Raw genomic sequence first — 27,928 nt, forward strand, 5'->3', positions numbered from 1 at the left:
CTCCTCTACACACCCCACCCCACCGCCCTCCCCCACACCCCCATCCCCTCCTCCCTCCTCTATGCACCCCACCCCACTCTCCCCCATGCCCTCACCCCCCTCCTCCATGCACCCCCGCACTCCCCACTCCTCTCTCTTCCCCGCCCCCCCACCCTCCACCACACACCCTTGCACCCCCCCTCCTCCCACTGCCCTCTTCTAGGTCCCCCCCACCCCTCACCGCCCTCCCCCACGCGCCCCGCACCGCCCGCCTCACGTGTGCCGCCCATATCCTTCCAACCCCCCATACCCCCTCCGCCCCCACGGCTCCCTCTTCTCTCCCCCTCGCACTCCCTCTTCCCTCCCCCACACGCCCCCTACTCCTCTTCCCCCTGCACCACTCTCCTCCACTCGCCCCTGCCCCGCAGTTCTAGGGAACCGCTCTATGTCAACACAGCTGATCAGCAAACCTTCCTTCCATCTGCCACGTAAATCCCATCACGTGAGGTGACATATTCACAGGTGCGGAGGGTTGGGACGTGAGCATCTTCGGGCCATTACTCTGCTGCCACACTGAGCAAAGTGACAGATGTAATCCTTTGGAGACTTGGCTTCTCTGGAGAGAAAACGGGCTCTGCGACCCCAGGTTCCCGCCGCGGGTTAGGGACTCTGCGTCCGGGTGGGCAGTTCTCGCCAGGTTCCCCCCAGGGGTTAGGGGTGCTGCGGCCACGTGGGTGGGCGGTTCTCTCCGGTTTCCGCGGCAGGTTAGGGGTGCTGCGGTCACGTGGGTTGGCGGCTCTCTCCAGGTTCCCGCTGCGGGTTAGGGACCCTGCGGCGGGGTGGGTGGGTGGCTCTCTCCTGATCCAGTGCAGAAGAAGGCACCAGGGGCTGAGGTCAGCCTCCCTGCTGAGGGAGGGCCGAAGTCAACTGGAAGTGTTTCGGAAACCTCACTGGTGGAACAGGGCCTCTAGGCAAGTGGGAATTCAGGGGTCACCGGGGGGCGGAGGGAGGAGGTTAGGAAGGGAGGTGCACCTGTACACCGCAACTTCCTGCTAAAACCCACCTCCTGGAAGTCCACACCGGTACCAAGGCTTGCTTCTCGCCCGAACTGAATTTTAATAAGGAAAAAATGTCTAAATTGGTGTCAACCTCCAGAGAAAAGTGGCCAGATGATCTTAAAGCGTTTATTTGCCAAGAAAGAAAGCACCTGTTGGACACTGAATGTGCAACCAGAGGAGAGAACTTTGTTCCGGAGACTCTAGAAGGGAACCCGGCCAAAGAGACACAGGGCACCCTAAGCGTTGGAGCCCAGAGGGCACAGGTGCACGTATCCCAAGTGAGAAGGGAGAGTCAGCAGCTACAGAAGCAGGGGCTTCAAAACTCAGGAGGCCACGCGCGGAGGAGGAGAGGGGACGTAAACCAAGGATGGGGACAAGCGAGGACGCAAACCTCACGGGACACACGTCCAGGAGGCTGACGTCCTGTGGGCTGAGGGAGTACGCGCGGGGGCAGAGGAGTCTGACAGCTGCATCTGTTCAGACCGGAAGAGTCTAATAGCCGCATCTTTTTATCGGGATGAGACAGACCTGTCTGGTGCCGATGAAACCACGTAACCAGGTAATTTAGAGGAAATGCACTCAATCACGACTCTGCCTCGACCACCTCTGTCAAAGAGAACACTTTTTCAGACCAGGAAGGGCAGAGAAGAGACACTTAGGGGGTGGACAGACGGTGGGCTGAGTGGACAGAGTGGTGGGGTGCCCACTCGCTGTCGGGGTCCCGGGCGCCGGCCAGGTGAGCGAGGGCAGGGTGTTGCCGGTGTTCCGGGTGAGGCCACGGGAGCACGCCGCTCCCGTTCACGGAAGCCGCGCGGGGACGCGGACCCGCACCGCCACTCTGGATCTCGCGGCGGCCCCGGGCCTCTGCGCCCTGACCGCGTGACCAGAACGGGGCGAAACGGCGGGTCTGCAGACCAGCAGGCGAGTTTCCCGCCGGCCCAGCAGGACGGGCAGGCTGCGAACTGCGTACTTCGTGAGGCTCTGGAACGGGAATGTGGTCAGTGGGAGAGTAGCTTTATTAGGGACAAGTCACGTCAGAGAACAAAGGGGGTTGTTTTAAAGTTAAAAAGAGCCAGAGACGTCAAACCCCAAGTGCAGGGGTGACCCTTAACGAAGGTTCATGGTAGACAAACGTGGACGGGAATTAGACGGCGCTGGGGTGTTACTGTTGGTTTTCTTAGTTGTGACAGTGCAGTTGTCGTAAGTGGGAGAATGTCCCCCGCTTAGGAGGCACCGGGGAAAGCAGGTAAGTAGACGTCCCGATGGCTGAGACTCACTTCGAAGTAGTTCAGCCAAAAAATAAGTAAAGCGCACACACACGCTGGGCAAATCGGCGGAGTACTGACCGGCAGGTGTCGAGCGTGGGTGTGGGATGCCACCACCAAGTTGTCATTTCAGCCTGAGTGTCTCCAGACTCTTGCGGTAAATCGTGTGCGGGAAAATCACGCCAGGCTGGTCACATTTCGTCTGTGCGAGGGGCTCCTGGGCTGGCCCGCGCGGGAGCCCCTCCGGTGGGATCTCACTGCTGGCCCGTCCTCCCCAGGGTCAGGAGGGCGGCCTGAGCCTAACCGCTCGGCCTTAAGGGCTGGCTCTTCTACGGGCGACGGGGAAGACAGAACCCCAGTCTGTCAGGGTGAACAGAGATACGGCATCTGTGGCATCTGCCCCTGGGTCTGGCACGAAAACGCTCGACAAGCATCTGGACGTGACCGGGGCCGAGAGGACGCCCTCCCGACCCGGGCCGTGCAGCAGGGCTGTTGGCCGAGCCTCAGCTGACGAACAGCCACCGACGTCCCCGCGCGGGTCTGTGCCCATGTGCGGGAGGCTCGGGGGAACAGGGCCCCGCAACGACCCTGTCGGATGTCTTTCTCTGGAAAACTTGAAGACGCAGAAGTCCCGTTTATAGAAGGTACGGGTGGCTTGGCGACAGACGGAGGCGCTACATTGAACCAGGAATCCAGACCTTCGTGACTTCGAATGAGGACGGGTGTGAAGCACCTCTCAGGCACCTGTGTGAGGGCGTGGGGACCGGGACCCCGGGGGACAGAAGGGGCCCCCGGACTTCAGCTGATGGCGACCTCAAGACGAGCGGACCTCGTGGCTTGTGACGGGCCTGCCGCGCAGCGAATGTGAGATTGCAGCAGACGGCGGCGTGCCCAGGGCGGGGAGGGGTGCGGCCACGCCCTCCGAAGGGCCACCGGATCGCTCTGGCCAAAGAGACCGGAGCCCGTCTGTGGAGGGGTCAGGCCCAGCGGCCGGCGGCCTCAGGGCCCCCACGGCGTCAAGGGTCGTGAGTCGCTCCGCGAAGGGAATGCTGGGGCGGACACAGCCACGCCGTAGGGGGTCTCCCGAATCTGTGGCCCAGCTGGTGGAAAGGGGTAAAGATGACAGAACATCGGAGCCCCGAGCAGCTAAGTTGTGCCAACAGTCAACGCCCTTGGAACCCCGAGGGGCTGGTGGCGGGGTCTGTGCCATGACCGCGTAAGGATGCCGCTTCCAGGCGCCCTCCGGACGTGGCCCGTCGAGAAGGACTCCTGCTCCTGAAACGCCGCGTTTGCCTCTTCCCGACTTCCCGTAGAAACACCACCTCCCCTCCGGTCTCAGGCAGCGCGGCCGCGGGGACAGCTTCTGCGTGGTGCAGCCACGAGAAAGCCCACACAGAATTCGCTGGGATACTTCCTTGTCGACGTCAACAAACCCGCAGCCTCCCCGCATCTGGAGGCAGAGATTTGGACGGCTCCGAGACCGAAACACGGCAGCCACGCCCGGTGCTTCTCTGGACCCGTAACTTCCTCGTGGGGGTGAGACGCGTGCAGACCCTTCTCACACCAGAGGAGGACAGATCCCGCTTGCTTACCAGATTTAGGAGTCTGACCCAGGACCAGTGCTTACGGGCAGATCGGGGCAGGTCTGGGTGGCTCACAAGTGCCCAGCCCAGAGTATTCTTCTATGGGGAGCCTGCTTAGAGTTCAGAAAAACAAATTTAAACCGAACATTTGTTTGGAAAGAAATTATTTTCCGTGTGTTGTTTTAAGGGCAGCAACGCTTAGCCAAAGTACCGCAGTTCTTGTATGTATTTCAAATATTCATCTCTGGGGACGTTTGAAATTTGTGTCCATTTTTCTGACACAGAAAATGTCAGGCTCGTGCATAAGCATATGTGGGCAGTCCCACCAGCAGAGGGTATGGGTTTGAGCCCCAGCGCCCTCATCTGGCAAGTGCAGGGCTGGTTCCTGGGGGGATTAGAGGCGATGGGGTTGGGGGGGGGGCGGCTTCATGTGCTCAGCTGTGGCCTGGTGCCACCAGGTGCCCTGACGTGGGGGACAGCCAGGCAAGGTCAGCCGTCATCCCCACCTGGCCAGGTCCGCGAGGCAAGGCAGGGGCGCCCGCGGCTGCACCCTGGCTCCGGAGCTGAGCTGTGATCTCTTTCACGACAAAGCCCCGAAAAGCCAGACTGGGAGGATGTTCCATTGAGGGCCTTTCGCTCGGTCTCTGGGTATCTGGGTCCTGGGCTGTTCTCTCTGGTTTCACCTCTAAGTGTTCTTTGTCTCCATCTAATCTCTCCCTTGTTTTTGTGACACAGAATCGAAAACATTTTTTTTTTTTTTGTTTAAGACGGTATGCCAAAATAGCATCATATTCCTGTTCTTAATTTAAAAAGCAGATGAGCAGAATATTGCATAATTCCTCCTAAAAATACAAATACATTTAGGAAGCATATTAAATTCTTCAAACTTGTAAGATGACAGAGCACAGACAAAGCCAGTTCATCTGTTCCTAAATCGTCCTCGGAAACACAGCTCCAGGCTGTCAGGGATGGAAAATGGATATTGGAGCCACTTTTGAATTTCCCACGGGACCTGCAAGCCTCCGCTAGAAGCCCCGGTGTGGGAGCAGGGGACGCCCTCAGAAGGGCCCCAGACGAGTAAGGGCGCACAGGAGGGCGGAAGGCAGAGGGCGCAGGGAGTGTGGGCATGACAGGCCCCGGGAAGCCCCGGGAGTCCAGCTGGTAAACCCCGTGGGCACGGACTGGTGCGCATCACGGACGTCACGAGTCCCGTCTCCCGGATGGAGGACCGTCTGCGTGGACGGGAGGCCCGGGCCGCGGGGTCCCGCCAGGCGCACCCAGGAACCCGTCAAACCAGGCAACGGGGGAGCGGGGTGGGAGACACCGGGGAAGCCGGCCGAGGCTCCCACCCGCCGCCGCAGGCCCAGAGCACTGCGCGTGCCGGGGAGGGTGCCTTCTGCGCTCACGGGCGCCGGCCACCTTTTCACAGACACTACCAGCCACTTGCCCAGCACCTTGTGGTTCCACCACGGGGCCGATTCTGTGCCGTGCGGGCCGTGCACACTCACCACCAGGACGCGGGTTACTCGTCTCTGGTGGAGTCTGGCAGGACCGAGGAGAGCGTAAGTCGTGCCGTCCCCATCCTGCTCAGGGAGGGACAAGGGCCAAAATCTGCTGGTAGGATTTCCCTCTACACGTGAAGGAGGCCGCAAGTGTGGGGGACAGTGGGGTGTCCGGGTCACCCACAAAAATGCTCCCGTGTCACTGTGTCAGTGTGCTTGCCCTGCCCTGCCATCCGTGACCAGCACAGCTGCCCCTTCGTGACCCCAGACAGCCAAGAGCACCCGGCCAGGCTGCTGGGGCAGGGGCACCGGCCACCTGCCCCCCAGCGCCTGATCCAAGAAGGGCGGACGTCAGGGGCACCAGGGCCTTGGGACAGGACGTGCTACCATCGCTAAGGTCCTGGCCTGTGGCCACAGGGACAGCGGGGGGCACCTGCCGTGGTCCGGAGGGGTGCTGGAGGGAGATGCTTTGGATTTAGTATTTACCACAAGGGACCTGATAGTCCACGTAAGCGACCGGACCCAGGGACGCGTTCCGTCCCAGTTTGCTGAGTGTCGGCCCCAAACAGCTAAGAGTTCCAGGTACAGGCAGAAGCCTCCTGGACTCCCCATCTAGGCCCCGAGCACAGCGGCCACGTTAGATCCTCGCGTGGCCCCGTATCTAGCAGCAGCCTGGCACGCAGTAGGTACTTAATAAATGTGTTAGTCAACGGCTTTTTTTTTTTTCAGCTTTTCTTCTAAATATAAAACACATAGATGACAACAGCTCCTCTACTATTAAAGCCCTTCAGGGAAAAACTCCTCAGACCTCATGGAGACAGAGGGCCTAGCCTGAGCCCTCACTGACCTGTTAGAAAACATCACACCCAGAAGCGTGTTCAGATTTAGAGGGTCTGTGATGCTGTCGTCAGTGTCTAAGGCGACACGAGATGCCAGCTTTTAATCTTTCTGACCCGTGAACTCGGATCAGATCACTGCCATTTACATCTGAGCATCTCCCGAGGCATCTACTCCCGAGGCATCTACTGGACCAGGCGAGGGGGCCCGGCAGGAGACGGCCCGTGGCCACGCCACCAGGCTGCATCACGGGCTCCAAAGGGCTGGGACCCGGGGTCTGGGACACGGTGGTGGTGGGGGGGGTGGCTGTCCCCATTGTGGACGCCGATTTTGCTGAGGGTGTGGCTTTGCTGTGCCCTCAAAAATGTCAGCCGACAACATTTTATCATGTCGGCCGTACGTGCAAGGACCCCTCGTCTGGAGATACTAAGATAGTAACTCCGTGCACACGTTTGCTCTTCACGGATCAGCGTTCAGTGAGGGTCCGTTCGTGTCAGGCACTTTGGTCACAAACGCACCTCCGATCCCTCTCCTCTCTGCTCCGTGCAGGGCGGGTTCATACGTGAATCAAAGCGCAACCCTGGCCTGGAACGTGCTAGAACACAGGAGGCTGACGCACCTGTTAAGTGACGCAAGAAAAGGAGCCCCGCCAGGCGGGTTTGTTTGATCACGTCCTCTGCGACCTCTCCTTCTGTAGGTCACTGCTAACACACTCAACCCCTGACGTAACTTTGTCTCCTACTCGGCGCAAATTGCTTTGCAGAACTGGTCTCTTTGTGTCGCTGCTTTCTGGCGGTGATTCCCGGCCAGAGTCGGCCCTCGGCGACGCCTGTTGACCCGAGTGTCAGGCGGGAAGGCTGCCGTGGCACCGACCAGCGCTCACGCCCTGCCCACGACGTGGCAGGCGCTACGCTAACCGCGATCGGGGCTTGCCGATTCCAAGGAAGACAGTACGACCCCGATTACAGACGAGGAAGAGGTTCGCAGCAGCTAAGAAACGAGTCTCAAGTTGCACGGTGACAGCCAACAGAGCAAGTGCCGGTCGGGGCACAGCCACCCCCAACCCGGGACTGTGCCGCTGGAGCACAAAGGAAGGAGCCGACCCCGTTTTCGGGCTAGGGACGGCTTCCCAGGGGTGGCGTGTTCGCCGGCCGGGCGCCGGGGGTGGGGACAGCGGGAAAAGGAGGCGACGGCAGGCGGGGGCAGCCCAGCCCACCCGTCACTGAGGGCCGCCCTCCCTTGGCCGGGGCCCCCGGGCGGCTACGTACAGGTCAGCACTGCCGGAGAGCGGTTCTTGTGTGCGTTCTCCGCCCTCTGGGCCACGAGCGAGCTGTTGGGCTCCGCCTGGTAGGCACACAGCGCCTCCCACTCCTTCTCCAGGCGGTTCTTGTTCTTCAGGTGGTCCTCCATGTAGGCCTGGAGCGGAAAACACAGAGTCAGGGAGGCGTCGTGACACCCAGGGGGCCAATGGACAGTGCAGCCCACACGTCCCCTGCGGGCACGCGTGAAGAAGCCGGTTCCTACCGGATCCAGTAAGAACACGTGTTCTGCTGGTCGGTTCCCGGGGGCTCAAAATGTGCTCGCTCCGGGCACGGAGCCTGGGCATCAGGGACACTTGGATCATGACGGGGGGGCCCTGTCCGCTATTATGAACTGACCGGGGAGAAAGAAGTGCACACGGAGGGCCAGACCTGGTCACCTGACCAAAAGCTGGTATAGATAACGTGTCCGGACAGAAGCCATTTTCCTTGTAACTGGCCCACTTTTCTGGATCCAGCGGGCGTGATGCAGAAGATACTGGATGCTCTGATGCGTGAAACGTCACAGAGCTTGTGGCGGTAAAAACACAGAAAACGACACAGAGCCTGTAGCGGGAAAAACACAGACCCGAAGCGATGGAAGCAGACACCTTGACCTTCGGCTGCTTGGCTCTAAGTTTTCCGGGCACCTGCTTGTCGTCAGCGATCGCTAGACGTGGACGAGGAAATGCCTCCGGAACATTCCCTCCCACAAAGACAACCACAGGGGCCGGCATCTCACCAATCTAGGTAGTGGTGAAACGACCGTGATTTTGAGGAAAAACATTGCAAATGACCGAACCCCAGCTGCTTTGTCGTGCCCGAAGGAAAGAGGGTCGCACCTGTCACATCTTGTTTGTGCTCTTCAGTGTGTTGTGTGTGGACACACGTGTTCAGCTAGTCCCACCAACAAAATAAAACCCGAGCACGCAGGTCCGGGTCTCTAGTGGTCAGGCACCCCGACGTCTCCCCAAGGATTGGCACCCCGCCAGCCCCCACCGTCCTGTCACCCCAAGTGAGCACCCAGCTCAGGCCCCCACAAGGACCGGGACAGGCCTGCTCCATGTCTCCTCCCCGGCCAGCTGCTCGGGGCTCAAGGGGCCCGGGGAGAAGGAAGGGAACTCAAGCCAGTCCTGCTGGGTCCTCCTTCCTCTTATCGCAGTTTGGACGAGCGTGGACTCGAGTTGTTTTGTTATTCACTCAACAGGCACCTACTCTGTCCACGTTGGTCTACAAACCACGGAAAGCCGGTGCCTCGGTGGGCGCTGTGGGAGGGAAGGCATCGCCTTCAGGGTCTGCCTGGCCCGGGGAGGGGGGCCGGCGATGGGCTGTGACCAGAAGCTGGGACCTGGGTTATGACTGTCACATATCTTTCGTGGCCCCTGCTGAGGCCACTGAGGGAACCAGCTGACAGCCTTCTGTGCAGATGACGGAGAACCACACGAACCACACAGTGGGTGCTTTTTCCGTGACACGCCCTGGACCCTCCTTGCCAGGGCCCGACTCTGGGACCCCCACCCAGTCCCTCCAGTTTCCTCACATGGGGAGGACGCGAATTTAAGTGGCCCAATCCAGAAAACGTCAACTGCAAACTGCTTTTTTTGGAGACAATCATTATGGAATATCGGATGCATATTTTTGTGCCAAAGTTGTCCTAATAAGGACGTTTCAGCATGATACAATATTTAAGTTTTGTGAAATAGTCCTCTAGCTAAAATATGGTGTGGTGGGGGGAGGAGTAGTTCTGGCTCACGTGTGTGGTTTCAGTGCTTCCGAACTTTCCTCAAGATCAGATATCGTCTGCGAAACAGGCACGGGATGTTATCTCCGACCCTGCACCTGCAGCTGTTTATGGGTTTACAGTCACCTCAACTGTGGGGCGTGAAGGCTGCAAGGTCAATTCAATTTCTAAACTTATGGCAAGAAATACACACCGGACTCCAGGAGGGAAGCTTGGTGGTAAGACGGAGGAGGGAGCAAAGACATGGTTTTTCTGAGGACAAAGTCTTCTAAAGTGATAACTTGATTCTATGAAAGTTGAGATAACTTTCCAGCCTCTCGGCCTGTGTTGCTTCCATAGACACTCCTGTGTCTGCCCGGTTTGGGGCGTTTCAAGTTGATCCGTTCTGTTAATGTTTTTATGCAACATCACTTATATTAAACTGATGTAATTTCCCCTTTCACGGTTTAGGAGACTTTCCTGTCTCATGTTTGGGGACAAGATGCTATTCACCTGTGACAGGAGAGGATATTTCCATGTTGTCTGTAAAATAATGTGTTTTAAACAACGGCAAAAACAAACTGCCTGTGGGGTCCTGTCTCTCAAGGGTGTGGGACGTATGAACTAGAACAGGTACAGTAACCCTCCTCAGACACAGTTGCTTTTGGGAATAACTGGGTAAATTAACGTGTAATTGAAACACTGCTCATGTTCTTTCCCCCAGAGTGAGTGTGTAGCTGGAGTTGTTTTAAAAACTGACATTCGGGGCGCCTGGGTGGCACAGTCGGTTAAGCGTCCGACTTCAGCCAGGTCACGATCTCGCGGTCCGTGAGTTCGAGCCCCGCGTCAGGCTCTGGGCTGATGGCTCGGAGCCTGGAGCCTGTTTCCGATTCTGTGTCTCCCTCTCTCTCTGCCCCTCCCCCGTTCATGCTCTGTCTCTCTCTGTCCCAAAAAAAATAAATAAAAAACGTTGAAAAAAAAACAACCTGACATTCTAATACTTTTGTTTTATCTCTGTGTGTATGTGTCTGTACATTTTTATTACACATGTAGCATTCATAGAAAAGAAAGATAATGAAGGTCAGCAGAATGAAAACAAATGCCACTAATAACTCCACCACCCAGAGCTAACCATAAGGCTTCGATAAGCCCCACCCTTGTTGGCATGTGCTTCGGCCGCTTTTTTTCCCCCTTGCTTATCACCATCGCTTCAGCTTTGGACAACATTTTTATTACAGGACTTTCTTACCTGAATTGAAAAGAAGCAGAGATGAAGCTTTCCTCTTATATTCAAGGAAGCCGAGGCCTAGATTTGTGAAACCATGAGCTCGAAGTCCCCAGCAGTCAGGGGCAGCACCTAAGCTTGGGTCTGCCATCTGGGATGCTGCTGTTTTGTCTTGGCTCACTGCTGCATCCTTCTCCCCGCACCCTGACCTTCACATCCACAGAACTTCTGGTTCCAGACACCATCCGTTTCAGAAATCACTAATGGAGCCTAGACTAGCACTGCCCTTTGTCTAAACTTCATTTTACTAACCTGCGCCTTTCTATCTCAATAAGACTATTTCCCAGTGTTTTGATGTTCCACCCCATATCGCCATCACTCTCTATGCTTTGTTCACGCGGAATCTTCTGTAATGAATCTATCCAGACTTTAAGGTCAGTGCAAATGCTCCTGTCTCCTTTGTGAGTCTGAGATGTGCCTACTGCCAGCCTCTCTGATCCTCCTTTCCTACGATTCCACCCTCTTCGTCAGACACTTACTATTTTAAAAAACTACGTCCTGTGACATTAATCACATTCTGCTTTGTGCTACAGCCTGGTTGGGGGGGGGGTGTCAGGATCTTCTTCCTCTCATGAGATCAATATTTTTGAAAATGGGGCCCATGTCTCATTCACTTGGCATGTGCTTTGGGCACACAGTCAATATTTGCTGGATGATTGCTCATAACCTGGAAATTTCTAGAAGTAATTTGTGTTACAAATAAACATTTTACGTCAATGACAGCATCCAAAAAAAAATGCATTAGAGTCTTCTGGAAGTTGGGAGAATTGCTCTTAAAGGTAACATAAGGGCTTTGGAATGGTTCATTATATGTTTCCTCACTGCCTTCTTCCTTTCTGGGTTACCCAAGCAGCATGTCTATGATCCATACCCAGTAGGCGTGGTGGCCACTGCAATGTAATGGCAGCCTCAGGAGCCTGGAGACACAGCAACGGTTGAGAAAGCTCTTCTCCCTGAGCCCCTCCTCTTCCTTCTGAGTCCAGACCCTGTGTCATCTCCCCGAGTCCTTCTTTGTCATTGTGTGAGAACTCCTGTGCTCGGGATACAACAGCGCCATCACTGGTGTGATGGGGGTGTTTCTAGAACCTGCCGTCCCAGCTGCGAGCAGCTGCTGGTCAGGGCCCCGTCTCACGCACATCACTTTACACGGCCCCCGTTCCTGGCCCTTGTGAGTACCTCTGAATCGAAGCTTTGAGAAGGAAGCCCTGGGATACACAAAGTACTCGTTAATGGTACCAGATGGGAGCCAGGCACGTGCAGGTGGGGTCCCCCACGACGGGCAGTCTGAAGAGCCGGTGCTCGGTGTTAGTTGGTTCAATTTGAAGAGCTTAGATACATGAATTTTGATGGCTCCTGTGGTTCGTCGGGAATGTTTGGAAGCAGGTCTTTGATCTTTCCGAGCTGCTCACTGCACCCTTAGTATTTGTGGGTGACGGAGGGAGAGGTTCTGAAAGGGTTCTTGGCCGGAAGAACTCGGCATCGCATTTCCATATTCTTGACCTCCATCGGGATTTTATTCCAGCTGATTTTAGGTGAGACCCGAGCGGGGAGCTGTCTGAACCTTCTTGAATTCTGATACTTTCCTGGGATCCAGGCTTAATGTGCTCGCAGAAAGGATAATTCCCAGATCCCACCGCTTGTGGGAAAAGGCCCGCAGGTTCCAGAAGGTGGTTTCCCGAGTTATAACCGGCACACGCTGGCTGACACCGGCCTCGGGCCACATGGCGCCAGGTGACGGTGCTCCAGCATTTCCTTTGAGTTCTTTGCGAGGTGAGAAGGACCCCAGCTTTCATAAGCCCTATTTTGTGAGACACTCACCCCATCAGAGGTTCTCCTGTTTAATCTTCCTCTTGCGAGCCCAGCTCCTCACTTTACACCTTCTTTTTTCTCGCTCACACTATTAGACCACGGGTAGGAAGATTACAAACACTTTCTGGGTCACAAGGACCGTGTGCCGCCAGAGGACTTTTCAAACAGTTCCCTGTGTCAGACAAACTGGCCTCCACATTTAATGGGGTAACTTTACACGGAATCCCAAACCTCTGGGACAAAAATGTTACTGCTTGGAGACATGTCCACAGTTTGTCAAGATAGCTTAAATATTTTCTGCAGTGTTTTCTCATTGAATTGTCAACGCCGTGAGCTCGGGAAAGTGATTTCTAGAAATATAGATCATCTGGGATGCTCTGCAACATAATGGGGTTTTGCTGATAACCACAAGAGCACTTCGTGTCTTCAGGAGATGATTTTGGCTACCATCCACAAAGCCTTTAGGAAAGCCTGGAGGAGCTTTTGCTGAACTGGGAGGCAGTAAAATGGAAGAGGCACCGGACTTGATCTTGAAAGACTTCTTAACAATGTAATAAACAACAAGGATTGGTCCTCACGTAGCTGCTTCTTGGTTGTACTTCTGGGCAAACCACCCAATCTCACCCACCTTTAATTCACTACTACGTAAACTGGGAATCACAGTACGTATTTCTGAAGGTGGTTCTGAGGGTTGACTGGGTCAGTATGTGACATACACTTTGTGAATTAAAAAGTGTGAACAGGCAGAAAGGATGGTGATCATGGTGGGCATCAGCTTTTCACTAGAAAAAGAGGGAATCTCTTGCGGGGCGCCTGGGTGGCTCAGTTGGTTGAATGTCTGGCTTCGGCTCAGGTCATGATCTCAAGTTCGTGGCTTTGAGCCCCGCGTCGGGCTCTGTGCTGACAGCTCGGAGCCTGGAACCTGCTTGGGATTCTGTGTCTCCCTCTCTCTCTCTGCCCCTCCCCTGCTCCCACTATATCCCTCTCTTTCTCAAAAACAAATAAACATTACAAAAAATTAGAGAAAGAGGGAATCTCTTTAATTCCCTTCCAGATTCCGTGGCTGTACCGCAGTTCTGGGGACACTGCCATTACCTGATCAGCCATGACACAGTACATCTCCACCAATACCAGCCACTGACCGCAGCTTGGATGCAGAATTCAAGGGGCGATCGCGGCGGCACCTTTACTGGGGACACACCATTGCTGCAAGCGAGTGTAGCGACACCGTCACAAATACCACCAGAGACACGACTAAGAGGAAGCACCGTCAAACACGCGGTTCGTGGTTTCCAAGTTGTGTCCTTTCACGGGGGTCGGTGGTCTTCCGAAAGCACTCGGCTTCTGCGTCGTGTGGATAGAACCGACACGTGCTCAGGCTGCCATGAAATCAGGGATGGTCCCAGAACCCAGCCCCTTCCTCTCTACTGGCTGCCTTCCGTTGACTCCTGCGTAGGGAGCGAGAAGTTTGATGGCCAGTCTTGAGAAGAGGAGTCACTGGAAAAGGCCAGCGCAGAGAAGGTGAGACATCCGGCGGCTACTTAGAAAGATGTTTTCCGGCGCGGGGAGAGGAAGGTCACAGCCTGCGGTGCTGCTGGCTCAGCGCCCTCGGCCCGAGCCATGACCGGAGAGGTTTCAGGGCTTTGGTTTAGTGGCAGCATCAAGGGCAGTTTCCAGGATCACCAGGGAGATGGTCCCACTTCTTACAACTACTGTTTCACCACATTCAACAGGCCAACGTCCACCCTTCGATGCCGGCCCGAAGTGTGGCCGCCTGCCTCCCGACGCCGGGACGATGGAGCGTGCGGACTCGTCCAGGGCCGTGTGGACCCGGGCCGCAGAGCTGGGGTCCCCGCGGTTGGCTCGTCCGGTGCCTCCTGGGTCCCAGCTGCCGCAGGCGCCCCGCCAAATCCACGTGGAGGGGCCGGCTGGAGCCCGGGGGGACCGCGAGTTTAGCTCGGTGAAGCGTCCGAGACACCGCGTGTTCCTTCGCGCTCTTACCGCCAGCGACGAAGGGCGGGAGGCTGGGCGGTGCGGGCGGCTGCATTAGTATCAAAGCGAGCAGTGGAGACGAACCCCCAGCGCCAAATGCTAACACTCAGACGGATCGGGACCACGTGCCAGTCAGCGAGACACTCAGCATGATGCCCCCTCAGTCACCATCTATGGGCGCCGTTAACGTCGCGGCGTCCTCACGGGTGTCTGGAGACCTCCACTGCTTTGCGGTACGATATGAACCAAGTAGAAAGCATCCCGGCGAAACTTCGTTTTACCCCAGGAGCAAACGTCCTCCCGCTGCGGCTGAGGCATATGAAGGAAGGCTGGGGTTTGGAAAGGCCCAGTTTCTGCGCGCGAAGCTCTGTTTCCACTCCTTTCTTTACCCTGGCACCTCTCGCCACGTTACTTGACCGACGTGACCATCAAGCCTTCTGCGAGAGCGCACGCCCGCTGCCCGTGCCCGTGACGGGCCTGCGGCTGGTGTCGTGAGGTCGGCTGGGAGAGGACAGCCTTTAAGAGCAAGGAGAAAGCTGTTTCTGCTGCCTTTTGGGGAAACGGGGACCGTTTCTCTCTTTGAAAATAAACACCGTGACTTGTCCTCATTAACGCAGTGGAGGGAATGTTTCTGTTGAATGCTTGAATTCCAAGCACAAAGTACAAAAAATGAAGGCAGAGGCTCGATGGGGCCAGGGGTGCCGCTCAGCTCACGTGGCCACGGCCACGGCCACGGCTTCATCAGGAGGGGCTGTGCACCCGTCTCTGCAGAGCACCACGCCCGACACGCTTGCACGTAATTTACCGTGCAGCGGGCATGTTAAGATATTCGAAGTTCAAAATCAGAAATCCGGAATAGTTACAGCTCCCAGGACAGATCTGTCTAAACGATCCGAGGACAGTTTTGTCACTTCTCAGCATAGACAAGAGGTGCTGGGAGCCGGACTCCTGAGCCCCACGGCTGTATCCCCACTGCCAGCAGACGCACACAACAGGAGCACACGGTGCGGCCCCGCACCGGGGCAGCCCCCCCCACCCCGGCCCACGCGACCGCTCTGGGACGGCTGGTCTCACGGCAGGCTAACGCTCGTGCCGTGCCCCTCTAAACGCACAGCGGAGGCACGCGCGTTGTCCTTAAAAACAGCCCCGCCTGCAGACCCAGGAAGGGCTCGAAGCCTGTGCTGTCAGTGTGCAGCTTCCAGGGGAAAAGCAAACACGGTTTGGGGCGTGTGCACGAAAAGCCTGAACAAGCCTGCATGAGGAATGAACGAAGGACCACGCGGTTGCCCTCCTTTTTATACAGTTAAAAAATCACCTCCACAGAAATCCGTTTGAGGAGGGAACATCCCATGCGTTGCTCGCCCTGGGCAGCCCGGCCTGCAGGGGCCTCGCGTGGGCAGCAGAAGCGATTTCCCCACAAGTGTGAGCCAGCGTCGTTGCCCCCAAAGTCTTCCCCCGAAAGCTCTGAGGACCAGCCCAGGGGCCCCTGGAAACTTCTCAGGGCTGTCTGCACGTGACCCAGAAATGCCCTGCGCCCCGGCAGCCTGCGGTGGTAGAAATGTGCTTGTTAACGTGGTGGAGAAACCCTCAAATACTGCCAAGTGGAGCCTTCATCAGAGGAAGCCCCAGCTTACGCTCCGTTCAGGCACAGAGGGGAGTCAACACGGTGACAGAATGCAGCCCGGAAGGGACAGAAAAGCACGGGTGCTGGTTTTGAGGCTGTGACACGGAATTCCCTGCGTCATTTAAAACCCTTTTCGTAATCGAAAAATAAAACACAAAAATGCAAGAACTAGAAAGACAAACAAAAGCTCTAAAGAAAACATCATGTTTTTCCAAGAACTCCCGGGAAGCCCCCTCCGCCCCGACCGACGTGCTTCTGGAGGGGCAGAGGGACAGCAAGGCGCAGGGACCGGCTAGGGGACACAAACGTAGCACTTAACCAATGGGGGGCTTCACTATAATTTTACCATGGTTTTGGTCTTGGTATTCTGCATCTGGCACAAAGTCCAGAATCGCAAGAAACCATACGGACGAAAGAGAGGTCTTGAACAGGGATGGAAGCCTGCAGGGCACTTCCCGGAATCGGGAAATAATTAACCCGGCCGCAGGGTCATCTTTAGCGGGTGCTGGACAGAGACGGGGGCACGCTGAGACACCTGTGCGGGCGCTGGAGACACAGGCTCGTCAAATATGTCTGTGGCTTCCGCTAACCTTTACCTGACAGATTTGCAGAAGAAGAAAGTCGCAATTTTATGAAGACTTACGACGAAAACTTGGATGGAAAGTGTTGATAATGAACACATTCTGTCCCGGAAAGGTTCTAATTCATCACCTTGGAGAAGTAAGCAGTCCTGTCCTCCTTACCTCTGACTAAACGGGAGGAGGGGAGGCGGTTTGTTTTCTGCGGGGCGTCGTCTAGCCCGACCTGGTGCTCGGGTGTGCGCGTGGGGCCACAGACGCGGTCTCTGCGGGGGGACAAAGACGGGAGCCGCGTGCGGTGGCTCTGTGTTTCAGGCGGTCATTCTTCAGGCAGCTCGGCGAGCTTAAGTAAACGGTTTTATGAATCTTATCACCTTATTTAACATCTTAAAAATTAAGGTTATGTGAGCACAGGTTAAGGTACAGAGACGAAAACTTACAAGCGATGGAAAATAATTGAGAGAATTACAGCATCTTTTCTATACGTGTACAGTCATTAGTGTTTAAATTTAGGGCAGAGAAGTCATGAGTGAAAGCTGGATTTCTCCTCTTAATCGTGGGGGAGGGAGGCCACACCCGCACGCCTACTTCAGAGCCCTGCCCCTGTGTTGGCCGTGCAGCTATGTATTCACTCATCACTGACATTGTTACAAGCACATCAGACCAGCCGGGGCATTTGTGTGTTCTGACCCAGCAAAGAGTCTGTCCTCATGGGGCTGGTTTCTTCTGCTGGAGAACGGGCCACATCCGAATCAACAAAAGTGACATGAAAAGTGCCGTGAGGCGGGAGGCAGGGGTCCGGACCCCCCGGAAGGGAGGCCCCCCTCTGAAAAACTGGTTCCCAAGTGCATCCCGCAAGCTGGGAAGGGCTCATCATACAAAAATCGAGGGGTAATACAGGGAGACGGAACAGCCAGGGTGAGGGCTCAGGGTGGGAAGGGGTCCGGCATGGTCCAGGGGCAGAGAGAAGCCCGGGGCGGCCAGAGCAAAGGGAGTGAGGTGGGATGGTGCCCGGGGCTGGATCCCGAGGGCGCCAGGTGGCCGTGGGCGAGGCTGAGGTCTGCGGTAAGAGCCGTGGGAAGCCACCGGCGCGTTTTAGGCAAAGGAGGCGTGTGATGGCGAAGATGGATTTAAAACGTCGCTGTCACTACAGGCGGGGACTTAAGTGCACAAGATGGGCCGTCTGCACTGGAGATCACAGGGGCTGGCGTTCGGGGACAGCGGCGGCGGCAGAGGGCACAGAGAAACGGGCAGACGCGTCCCGTATTCTGGAGGCGGGGCTGCCGAGATTCACTAACAGAGCAAACGAGAGGATTTTAGTCTGCTCATCTGATCATCCAACCTGTTCGTCCTCATACTCCTACATTTCTGCAACCCTTCACTTTGTAAAATATTCCGGAATTCGTTCAGCCCTTTGTCATACGACCACAGCGGAGAAAGGTCCCGCTGTGTTGGTCCGAGAGACGAGGTCATAGCCTTCCTTTACCCAAAGTCAAAAGTCTAGGTAAAATCCAAAGAAGTCCATCAACATTCCTGATATTTCCAACAACCTTCGTGCTCTGGCTGCGTGGACAAAATGTTCAGATATTTGATAGCACTGCCTGGCTTTCTCGTCTTTGCAGCACAAAATCTCACTGAAGTCTGCCCAAAGCACCGCGGAAAATCAACGGCCAATCGCTTCACCCAAAATTTAAAACGTAAAATCAACCGAACAACTAAATTAACCTGGAACCCTTCGATATACGTATATGCAAATGAGGCCATTCTAAAACGCAGACAAAGGTATTCGAGTGTGTGCGCGCCCACAAACACGAGCGCAGCTATGTTAGGAGCCCGTGACCGCCAGCCGTCACCCTAGTGAGCAAATTATGCCCTGGTAGGTTGGAAATACCGTGCTGCCTCCTTCAGACCACCCGGGCTCCAGCTATTAAATTGCTGCTACAATCGTGAGCTGGTTCCCAGATGCCACAAAAAATTCCACGAGACATTCACAATCTGGAGCGGAGCGATAGGACCGGTGCATTAAAATACATTTTTTATATTTTAAAGAACGAAAGCAAGAAGACATCAGGTTTGAGCAAACAAGAATTTTTAAGAGAACACATCTGTACCGCACGGGGCGGAGGGGGGCAGCTCAGAACTTCCAAAGAAACACAACAGAGCCCGAGTCCCGCCTGTCCACCAGCCAGCGCAGGGCTCTAGAATGACCTTCAGCCCAGAACATATGTCGGATTTGCCGCAGGCCCTAGGAGGGACCGTCCCTCCCACACCAACCTTCCAGAGCGTCTAGAAGCCCGAACGTTGGCTTTCTCCTGTTCATAGCGACATGAGTTCTAACCAGATGGCGCTATAAACTTAGTGTTTTAGTCCCGCCGTCAAGTCAGCGGGAAAAATCAGGACAACGAAATAAATGTAAGATACGTTTTCGGAACTCCCAATAGGCCAATTATTTCACCCCTTACAGTCTCTCCACTGTCTGGCGTGGAGGCTGGCACAGCCTTGGTGGTCAATAAATATTTGTCGTATGAATCCCGTCTTGAGAATGTGCTTGAGAATGTGCTCCACGGTCTGTGGCTCAGAGCCCCGCGCGGGGCGGGGGGTGGGGGGGGACCCGCGAATTTACGGTGTTGCAGCCACGCCGCGTCTCCAACGAGATCTTTTGGGACAAACGGGCACCAGCGCTTCATTTAACAGTTTTCTCTAACAATATTTACTGTTCGTGATCTTAAATCAAAGGAGCACCCAGAAGTGGGGGAAGGCAAAGCTCTACACTACTAAACAAATTTCCATTTCTCTTAGAATATGCTCCTAGACTTCAATTTTTCCAGCATTGGCTCTTTTCTCTGGCTGGCTGTCGGACTCCCTCACCTCTGCCGGGATATTTGGGAATATTGCATAATCCATTCCTGGAATGCATGAGCACCTCTGGATCCTATAAAATATTCATTCGCTTTCAAAAATATTTGCACCCTGCTGTCAACGGGGACAAATTCATACGGAGTAGCAGAAAATGGCGATTTTAATGGCAAATGCTTTCCTCAGACCTCTCCTTCCACTAAAACATTTTCTTCAAAATTATTTTCATACGGAAGATTAACAATTTCAACATTAGCTGCTAATCCCCTTTCATTTAAAACTCTGCTGATAAAATCCTTTGCTTGTCATTCAAAGAGTAAGTAATAATTATAGATTTGAGGGTTCCATCTCTGGCTTCATTAATGGTGAATTGCATGGAAGTCTGAGGCGTAAGTCCGCTTTGATACATCTCAAAATGCAATTTCCACAGCTTCCCTGGGCTATGTACAATTAATTATACAGTTAATAAGGGAACTATGTTAATGAAAGGCACATTATTCATCCAGACCACCTGCCTTTACCAAATATCTTTTGTGTGGTTCCCTTCTTTCCGCAATTTTGGTCTACAGACGGTAACAGCAACAACCCCCTCCCCCAGCCCCACAACTGACGATGCGGCGACTTAAAACATCGGCCTGCTGGTCTGCAGCTCCTTCAATTAACACAAATCTAAAGAAAAACGTCATTCCATTTTAACCTATTTCTACTAACTTCTGCCTTCTAAACGTTTAAATAAAATGTCTGCCCGTGGTATTTGAAACTCTTGGAAGAGCTGTCTTCTAAGCAAGCGCTTACTCCTAAGGTGTCTGACTTTCATCAACGGGACATCGCCTTTCCGAAAGATGGGAAGTCAGGAGGACGCGCACGGGAACGAGAGCCCCCGACGGGCCCCCTCGCTCTCGCCTCACCGGCCTGAAGCCTCCGTGTTTGGCAATAAGTAAATCATTCCATCTGTAAAATCAAAGTTTGACTACAGTTTAGCGCAGGAAACCGGCGTTAACTTCTACAAAGCAAGTTAATGTCCCTGAGCCTTTGATGTGGAATAGAAATCCGAATAGTGTAACTGGAAAAGGAAGCTGTCTGATAAAGCTACATCTCTATTTATTTCTCATAAGTTACCCGAACAAGAGGAGAGAATGTGTTTGCAAATAGTTTTACAAGTTTCTACCCGTATAAATTAATACACGGTCTTTATTAAATGAGAAGATAAGAATTTGATTTCAGCCGCAACCGTGTCCCTTTGACAGACGAAAAATACTTTAAGCCGTAAGTTATTTAGGGTTCCCATTAATGCACAAAATTCGGCTGGAAAGCAACCTTGGATTCCAAAGCGCTGATGGGAAAGTCAGGGCTACGAGAGGGAAAACGAGTCATGGAAATGCAGGCCTAAGAAAACCAAACCCTGAAAAGGCCTCCTGATCACAAGTTCTAGCAGGAACCCAGGCTGTCTCAAATCAGCAACATCCACCGTCCCCTCTGGCACTGTGGGGAGCTGATGGGTGACACCCGGCGGACGTGGTGTCGTGGAGAAACCAGGGTGGCTCGTGGGTTGTGTCTCCACCGGTGTTCCGTGACTCAGGCTGGCTCCCCAAAGTGCTTCCGAAGCGGTTTCTGAAGAGCTGTTTTTCCCTGCCGCGTGCCAGCAGATGCACGTGTCTGGGTGGCCGTCCCCCACCTCCCCAAATGGATGATCAATCCAAATGGCCAATTCCAAGTCCTGGTCACCGGAGCAGACTGTCTCCTCCAAGACCCAACACCGCTACCCGCCCCCACCTGACATGAGAGTGCCCGAGGGGGCCGTTTTCGTTTTCGCGGGGAGTGGACAAGAGCGGCTGCAAAGGGGAGGCCCCAGGAGAGGAGAAGGAGAGACCCTGTCTCCCAGCAGCCCAGACAGCCCCACCCCGGAGCAGTGGGCCTCCCCTAAGTAGCACTTTGTTCTCCTTAGGACTTGACGACTTTCTGGTGGGGCGCTGAGGGAGAATGAAGAACTCCAGTGAGTCAGTGGAGGGCACCCCAGAGAGCCTCACAGACGGAACGTTCTCTCCGTATCCAGATGGGAGGTGCTGGGTTCTCAGCATTTACGAGAAAACACCTGCAGAAATTCTGAAGTGCTCACGGACACCAGAACCGTTTGGTTTTTAATTTCCTAAAGCAACAGGCTACCTGCTGTGAGCAATAAACGGGGAGGGGGCGGCAGGAAACACAACACTTGTCTTCCCTTCGCTCGTGGGGGGATGAGGCCTGAGTCCCCGGCGCTCCCCCACCCTGTGGACGTGGACGGAAGCGGGGGCTCGGGCCTCAGCCTCCGTGACCAGCACTTGGCTGGCAAGCATTCTTTTCTCGGCGCCTCTGAAAGGAGGAGCTCCAAGTAGAAAAGAGAAGTGAGCCGATCTCCCAGAAATTATCTTCCCCTTTTAGCGTGAAAAGCTAGAGATAAGACTACCAACCGTACTTTTCATCTCTTTCCAGCTCAACTGCCAGTCGTGTGGGGACTGCCTGCCTTATACGCCCCCAGGTTCTCGGGGTTTGACGGGGGAAGGGAGTGTGCTGTCGGCTGTCACCCGCCTGCTCTCTGTCCCCGCGCAGCACAGCCACGGGGCCCGGAGCCACCCCAGCCACCAGCTGCCTTCATCGCCGCCGCCACACTCGTGCCACCTGGGAGTCCTCCGCGGCCACCAGCCGTCGGCAAGCAGGGTCCACTGGGCTGTCCGCCCCACCCGCCGGCCGGGGCTCCTTGCAGCGCACACCCACAGACGGGCGTGCAAGCGTTTCTGGAGCGAGGTCGCCCCTTAGCCAGCAGACAGGAAAGTGGGGGAACCTGCCTGCGTGAGGTCACTGCCTGGGTTCTTTTGACACCAGGTTGCCACCTTTAGATGTCTTTCCTTATTACCAGGACATAAAGCTGGTTCTCAGGTGCGATTGTTGAGGTGACGTGAAGTCAAATGGCAGTGCACCATTCGCTCTGTGTGCCCTTTGTTTAACCCGCATTAAGTCTTCTGGCCCCAGAGACATGAAGGGTGAGTTGACCCGAAGAGCCTCCCCTACAAGACGTGCAGAAATGTTGGATAGACGGCAGAGTCAGCCTTTCACAAGGTTAAGGGAAACCCTCGGACATCCAGAATGAAGAGCAGGTCAAGTGGGAAGCTCATGACCTTGAGGGAGAGCAGGGCAGACGATTTCCTGGACCTAAAACCCAGGGTCTTGGGTTTTTCTGCCTGTTTGGGGTCTTGGGGAAACCCTGCCAGGCAGGAGGGAAGGAGGTGGATGTGGGAGCCCCCCCGCCCCCAGGAACCCCAGAAGACCCCATTCCCAGGGGAAGGGCCTGCTCATGCCACAACGAAGCGTATCTGTTCCCACCCGGATTCAGAATGGGAAGGCGTTTGGACCACAGGCCTCATCTAGGACTGAGGCTGGAAGTTACAGTATGTGGGTGGTCTGAAAATCTCCAGGTAAGGAATTGATATAAAGATGGTCCTGGTTTAACGGTAGTCCAGAGTGTCTGGCCAAGTGACCTCAGAATCTCTCTAGGGTTAAACACCCCCAGTGCGGCTATACAAAATTATGAGAGATAGAAATTACAGAACCCACCAGACAAGAAACCCTCATAAGCAAGTCAGCAAACACATCAAAGAGCCGGACCAGGTTCATAAGAACCTGGATGATAGAAGCATTAGATAGAAACAACCAAGGGGCAGCTGGGTGGCTCAGTCGGTTGAGCGTCCAGCTTCGGCTCGGGTCACGATCTTGTGGTCTGTGAGTTTGAGCCCTGCGTCGGGCTCTGCGCTGACAGCTCAGAGCCTGGAGCCTGCTTCGGATTCTGTGTCCCCTTCTCTTTCTGCCCCTCCCCTACTCATGCTCTCTCTCTGTCTCAGAAATAAACATTAAACAAAATTTAACAAAAAAAAGAAACAATCAAATAATGCATTTGTAATGACTGAAGATATTGCAGTGAGGATCGACAGTGTAAGAACAGATTCAAAAAAGAATAAATAGAACAAGTACAAATGAAAAATATACTCCTTGTAATTATTAATGCAGTGGATGGGTCACATGTCGATTAGACACTGTGGAAGAGAAACACTGCAAATCGGATAACAGACCCGAGGAAGTCGCCTGGGGGGCAGGACGGAGGGACAACGAGAGGAAATGTGGAAGAGACGGGAGGCCACGGGACACCCTATGTGCTCCCACCAGAGGAGAGAACACAGATGGTCACGTATAAATTGTGAATGGCTGGTCATTTCTGAGAACTGATGTAAGATCGGGACTGTCCAATGTAGACACACAGTAAAGCCAGAGCAAAATAAGAATAATAAAATAGGTCTGCACCCAGACAGGGCCCAGGGAGATCCCGGAACAACAAAGGTGTAGGGTTCAGGAAGAAAGTAGAGTGAACCCCAAAGGAGCGGCCATTGGGCCAGTGGCAAACAGCCTTCTCAACAGCTGTGGTGTCAAAGAAAACAGCATTTTTAAAGTAATGAGAAAAAATTAACTAGAATTTGACCGTTGGCTAATCTATTATGCAAGTGTGAGAGCTAATTAAAATCATTTTCAGGCAAACGCATCAGAGAACACTGGTCTTGACCCTGTCGGTCCCCGGCTCGCTGGCCCACATGTTCTCTCACCTTCCGGTGAGCGGACACAAGGAAGAGAAGAAGTGAATACACGGCCATCGCTTTTCCTGTTCAAGAAACGGTAGCGGTTGCATAAGGATCAAGCACAAACCCGCATGCGGTGTGTGGCCCGTGTGTGCGTGCTAGCCTCCTCTGTCACCCACTGTTGGCTCCAGTCCTGGGCACTGACTTGGGGACTCTGACAAGGGGTCCCCTTGCCCACTCTGTCTCCCGCCCACCCCAGAGCGCCGCTCCCTCCTTGACCAAGACGGCGCCCAGAACCCCTCGGGGCCAGCGCCCCTCCTCAGTCTCCCCCGCCACCCCACACCTTCATGAAGGATGAAAAGACTTCTGGCGAAAGAGCACGATTTGGCATTTGGCCACGCCCAGGGTTTCCTAGATATTAACCCCTTTCCGCTTCAGATAGATGGTAAACTTCTCAGGGGCGAGACACGTACCATCTGCTTCACTTGGGCATTCGGACAATTTAATTCACGGCCTGGTGTATGTGAGAGCTGAGCTAGATGCTGAGGATACACAGGTGGGCAAAAGTCAGTGAATGCTCGCCCACGTGTGACTTATTTGTGGAACCGTGGGTTTCACGCAATTTCAAAAACTGCTTCTTATATATTGTTAATTTTGCACACTGCTTTGTACATAACAACCCCATTACTCCATCCTGGGCCTGCAGGTCTCCTGCCGCCTTTCCACTCCCCTGGCCCTGTGTGCACACCTTCCAGTCTACGGGCAACCGAAGGGGCCAGAAGGACACATATCTTCTTGTGGCTTTTCCTGTCAGGTTGATCTGGGGGAAGTCCGAGGAGGTCACTGCACACTCAGGAAATATTTCCCGTGAACGTATATATGAATAAACACGTTCCACACCCTATTTTGGGTATCAGTTTTAATTTCTTCGCCTCACAGACTTACTCATTATCAAATTTAGCATTTGATTATTTAATTCAACAAATATAATTGGACACCTGACTTTACTCACGATGTTTTACCCGATTTACTCATGACAAGAAATTCTAACAAGCCGGGAAAACGTTCTAGCATCATCCTAGCATTTTAAACAGTAAAGCAGATTTTTAAAAATAACAAGGCAAATCACACCCCCCCCCATCAAAAGTACAATAAATAACTCACTCCCCACAATAAAGACTGAACAGAAGTGACACTCCCTGTCTTGTGTCAAAACCAAGCTACTGAGGGTGGCCAGTGTCCCAGCTGCCGAAGGAGCCTCTGGGCACCTCAGGAGCGGGCCATGGGGTGGGGGGCAAGCACTGTTTCAGCCATGCAGACATGGAGCCCTGTCCCCCCCACTCCAGCGGTGAGGGAACCTCGGGAGGAGACACAGGTGATCTCTCTGACACAGAGCACTTGGCCCCGGGGGCCCAGCACCCTGAACACCTGGCTGAGTCATGCCCCACCCTGTGAGACCCTTCCACAGAATGGGTGGTCGTGACCTGTCCCTCCCACGCTAAGCACCTGTCCCCAGGGCCAGTTCTTGGGTAGAAACCGGTCAGGCCTGATGTAAGAACTGTCATGTGCTGTTTGTAAATGCATGAACACTCCCTGGCCACCTCCCTTCCCAGGGAGCCTCTTGGGGACCTGCCTCCTCTCACAGTGACGGGGACGGGCAGGAGGGTGAGGCTCGGACAGGGGAACAGAGCCGTGCCTGGAAGCCGGTGGAGACGTGAACGGTTTGCGAGTCTGTCCCTCAGGTCCCGGGCCAGTGCTGGGGCCGGTGGGGGTGGGGGTGCGACAGTATTACCACTCGCTCAGTCCCCACGGTGCACGGAGGACGCGACGGGAGAGACGGGGGCCTGTCATTGCTTCAAGCTGCAGGACACGGGGTAGTTCAGGCACCAGCCCTTGTCATGGGCTCGCTGCGCCCCCCACATTCCTGTGCAGAAGCCCCAACCCCCTGACTCAGGACTCAGCCGTATTTGGAAATGAGGCCTTAATGCGGCGATTAAGGTAAAGCAAGGTCGGCGGGAGGGCCCCGATCTGGTGTGACTAGTGTCCTGATAAGAAGAGGGGGTGAGGACACAGACACACAGAGGGACGGCCAGTGAGGACACGGGAGAAGACGACGTCCACGCGTGGGGAGGGAGGCCCCGGGGGGCAGCCAGCCCCGCCCACACCGTGATCTCCGACTCCCAGCCTCGGGGACTATGTGCCGGTGCCAGTGTGTTGCTGACCCCAGGACAGGACCCTTGAGGCCCAAAGACCCCACAGCAGCCAGGCCCTTGTGCCCCCTCAGGCTCCTCTTACTGATGTCACCACACAGGACGCCCCCTGGCCGGCTCACAGCACTGGCCCGCGATTCTTACGCACGGGAAACACCGTCCTGAGGCATTGAGCCTGCCCACTGGGTAGCTCAGTGTGACTTTTCAGACGGTTCTTTTCTGTTCTCACCGAAACGTATCCACATCGGGCGTTGTCAGTGTGCCTCTCTCTCGGAGGGCCTCATCGGCGCAGAGGAGGGACGAGGGTGACGCGGTGTCACCACGAGGTCGAGTCCGGTGAACTCTCGCTGGTGTCCGTGGTTCATACCATGAAAACGTGCGGCACGTCTACGCGGCGGGCGGTGGCAGCCCTCGAGGGACACTTCTGGAAGGAAGGGCGCGTGGCTCCCAGACGTAGGAAAGGTCGCCGTATGTCACGCGCAACAAGAGAAGCGTGAATCAGAGCCGCTTTTGAGTAGCCTTCCCATGCAGCAGTGGGAAAGACGAAGGCCGGCCAGTGCCCGAGGCCGGGGGCGTCCGGGGACACGGGCACTGTGTGCATCATGGTTGCTGGGACGGTCAATCGGTCAGACGTTTTGGCAGGAAGTCTGCCAACATCTCTCGAGATAAACGGGAGGCATCCTGGGTGACCCAGGGTCTTGCAGAAATTGAGCCTACGATTCCTTTCACGCGGGCCGTGTGCTTGGAACATTCGCGTGTGAAAGCTGCCCGCTACCCTCAGCAGGATGAAACAGAGAAACTACTGGACATCGAGTCACAGAAAACTACGGGACTGTACGAGTGGTGGCTCCGGGGGAGGGGCCGGCCACCGTCACCGTGAGGACGGTGGCCACCGAGCCGCAGGCGCTGGCCCGGGGCTCCAAGAGCAGGGCCACGCGAGGAGGGCCGCCAGGAGCCACAGAACCAGGTCGTTTTAGGAAGACCGGCGGGTGCCGGTTCTCCAGATGAAGGTGCCCGAGGCCCTGCTCCATCCCGCCGGCTCCCCATGCGCCTGTCCCGGCAGCCTTCCTGGGTAGGCAGGGGACTGGCTGGCAGGGGACTCGCGACACCCTTGGCTGGTGGGAGGCAGCGGGTCAGAGGGGAGTCCGGAGTGGATGCGGGCATACAGGGGGCGGTGCAGGTGGAGTGCTGGGTGCGGCGGGAGATGCGGGGGGCACCCACCTCCCCCCTCTCCCCTGCGCACATGTCCCTTCTCCCCTGCGCACATCTCCCCTCTCCCCTGCGCACACATGTCCCTTCTCCCCTGCACACACATCTCCCCTCTCCCCTGCACACCTCCCCCCTCCCCCGTGCATACATCTCCCCTCTCCCCTGCGCACCTCCTCCCCTCTCCCCTGCGCACACATCTCCCCTCTCCCCTGCCCACCTCCCCCCTCCCCTGTGCACACATCTCCCCTCTCCCCTGCGCACACATCTCCCCTCTCCCCTGCGCACACGTGTCCCTTCTCCCCTGCACACACATCTCCCCTCCCCCCTGCACACCTCCCCCCTCTCCCCTGCGCACCTCCCCCTCCCCCGTGCATACATCTCCCCTCTCCCCTGCGCACCTCCTCCCCTCTCTCCTGCGCAGGGGAGAGGGGAGATGTATGCACGGGGGAGGGGGAGGTGCGCAGGGGAGAGGGGGGAGGTGTGCAGGGGAGAGGGGAGATGTGTGTGCAGGGGAGAAGGGACACG

The 27,928-nt window shown here is 55.4% G+C and overlaps 1 protein-coding gene across 7 annotated transcripts in view; it reads right to left on the minus strand.

The window, feature by feature from the left end:
- Nucleotides 1-27,928, minus strand: part of PTPRN2 (protein tyrosine phosphatase receptor type N2) — an 803,411-nt gene that overhangs the window by 48,066 nt on the left and 727,417 nt on the right. For all 7 annotated transcript variants that reach the window (XM_049642198.1, XM_049642197.1, XM_049642193.1 and 4 more), the window contains one exon: nucleotides 7,493-7,640. In XM_049642198.1, coding sequence (XP_049498155.1) covers nucleotides 7,493-7,640 — 148 coding nt within the window. The remainder of the gene's footprint in view (nucleotides 1-7,492; nucleotides 7,641-27,928) is intronic.

The sequence above is a fragment of the Panthera uncia genome, chromosome A2 (assembly GCF_023721935.1).
Source record: "Panthera uncia isolate 11264 chromosome A2, Puncia_PCG_1.0, whole genome shotgun sequence".
Classification (NCBI taxonomy): Eukaryota; Metazoa; Chordata; class Mammalia; order Carnivora; family Felidae; genus Panthera; species Panthera uncia.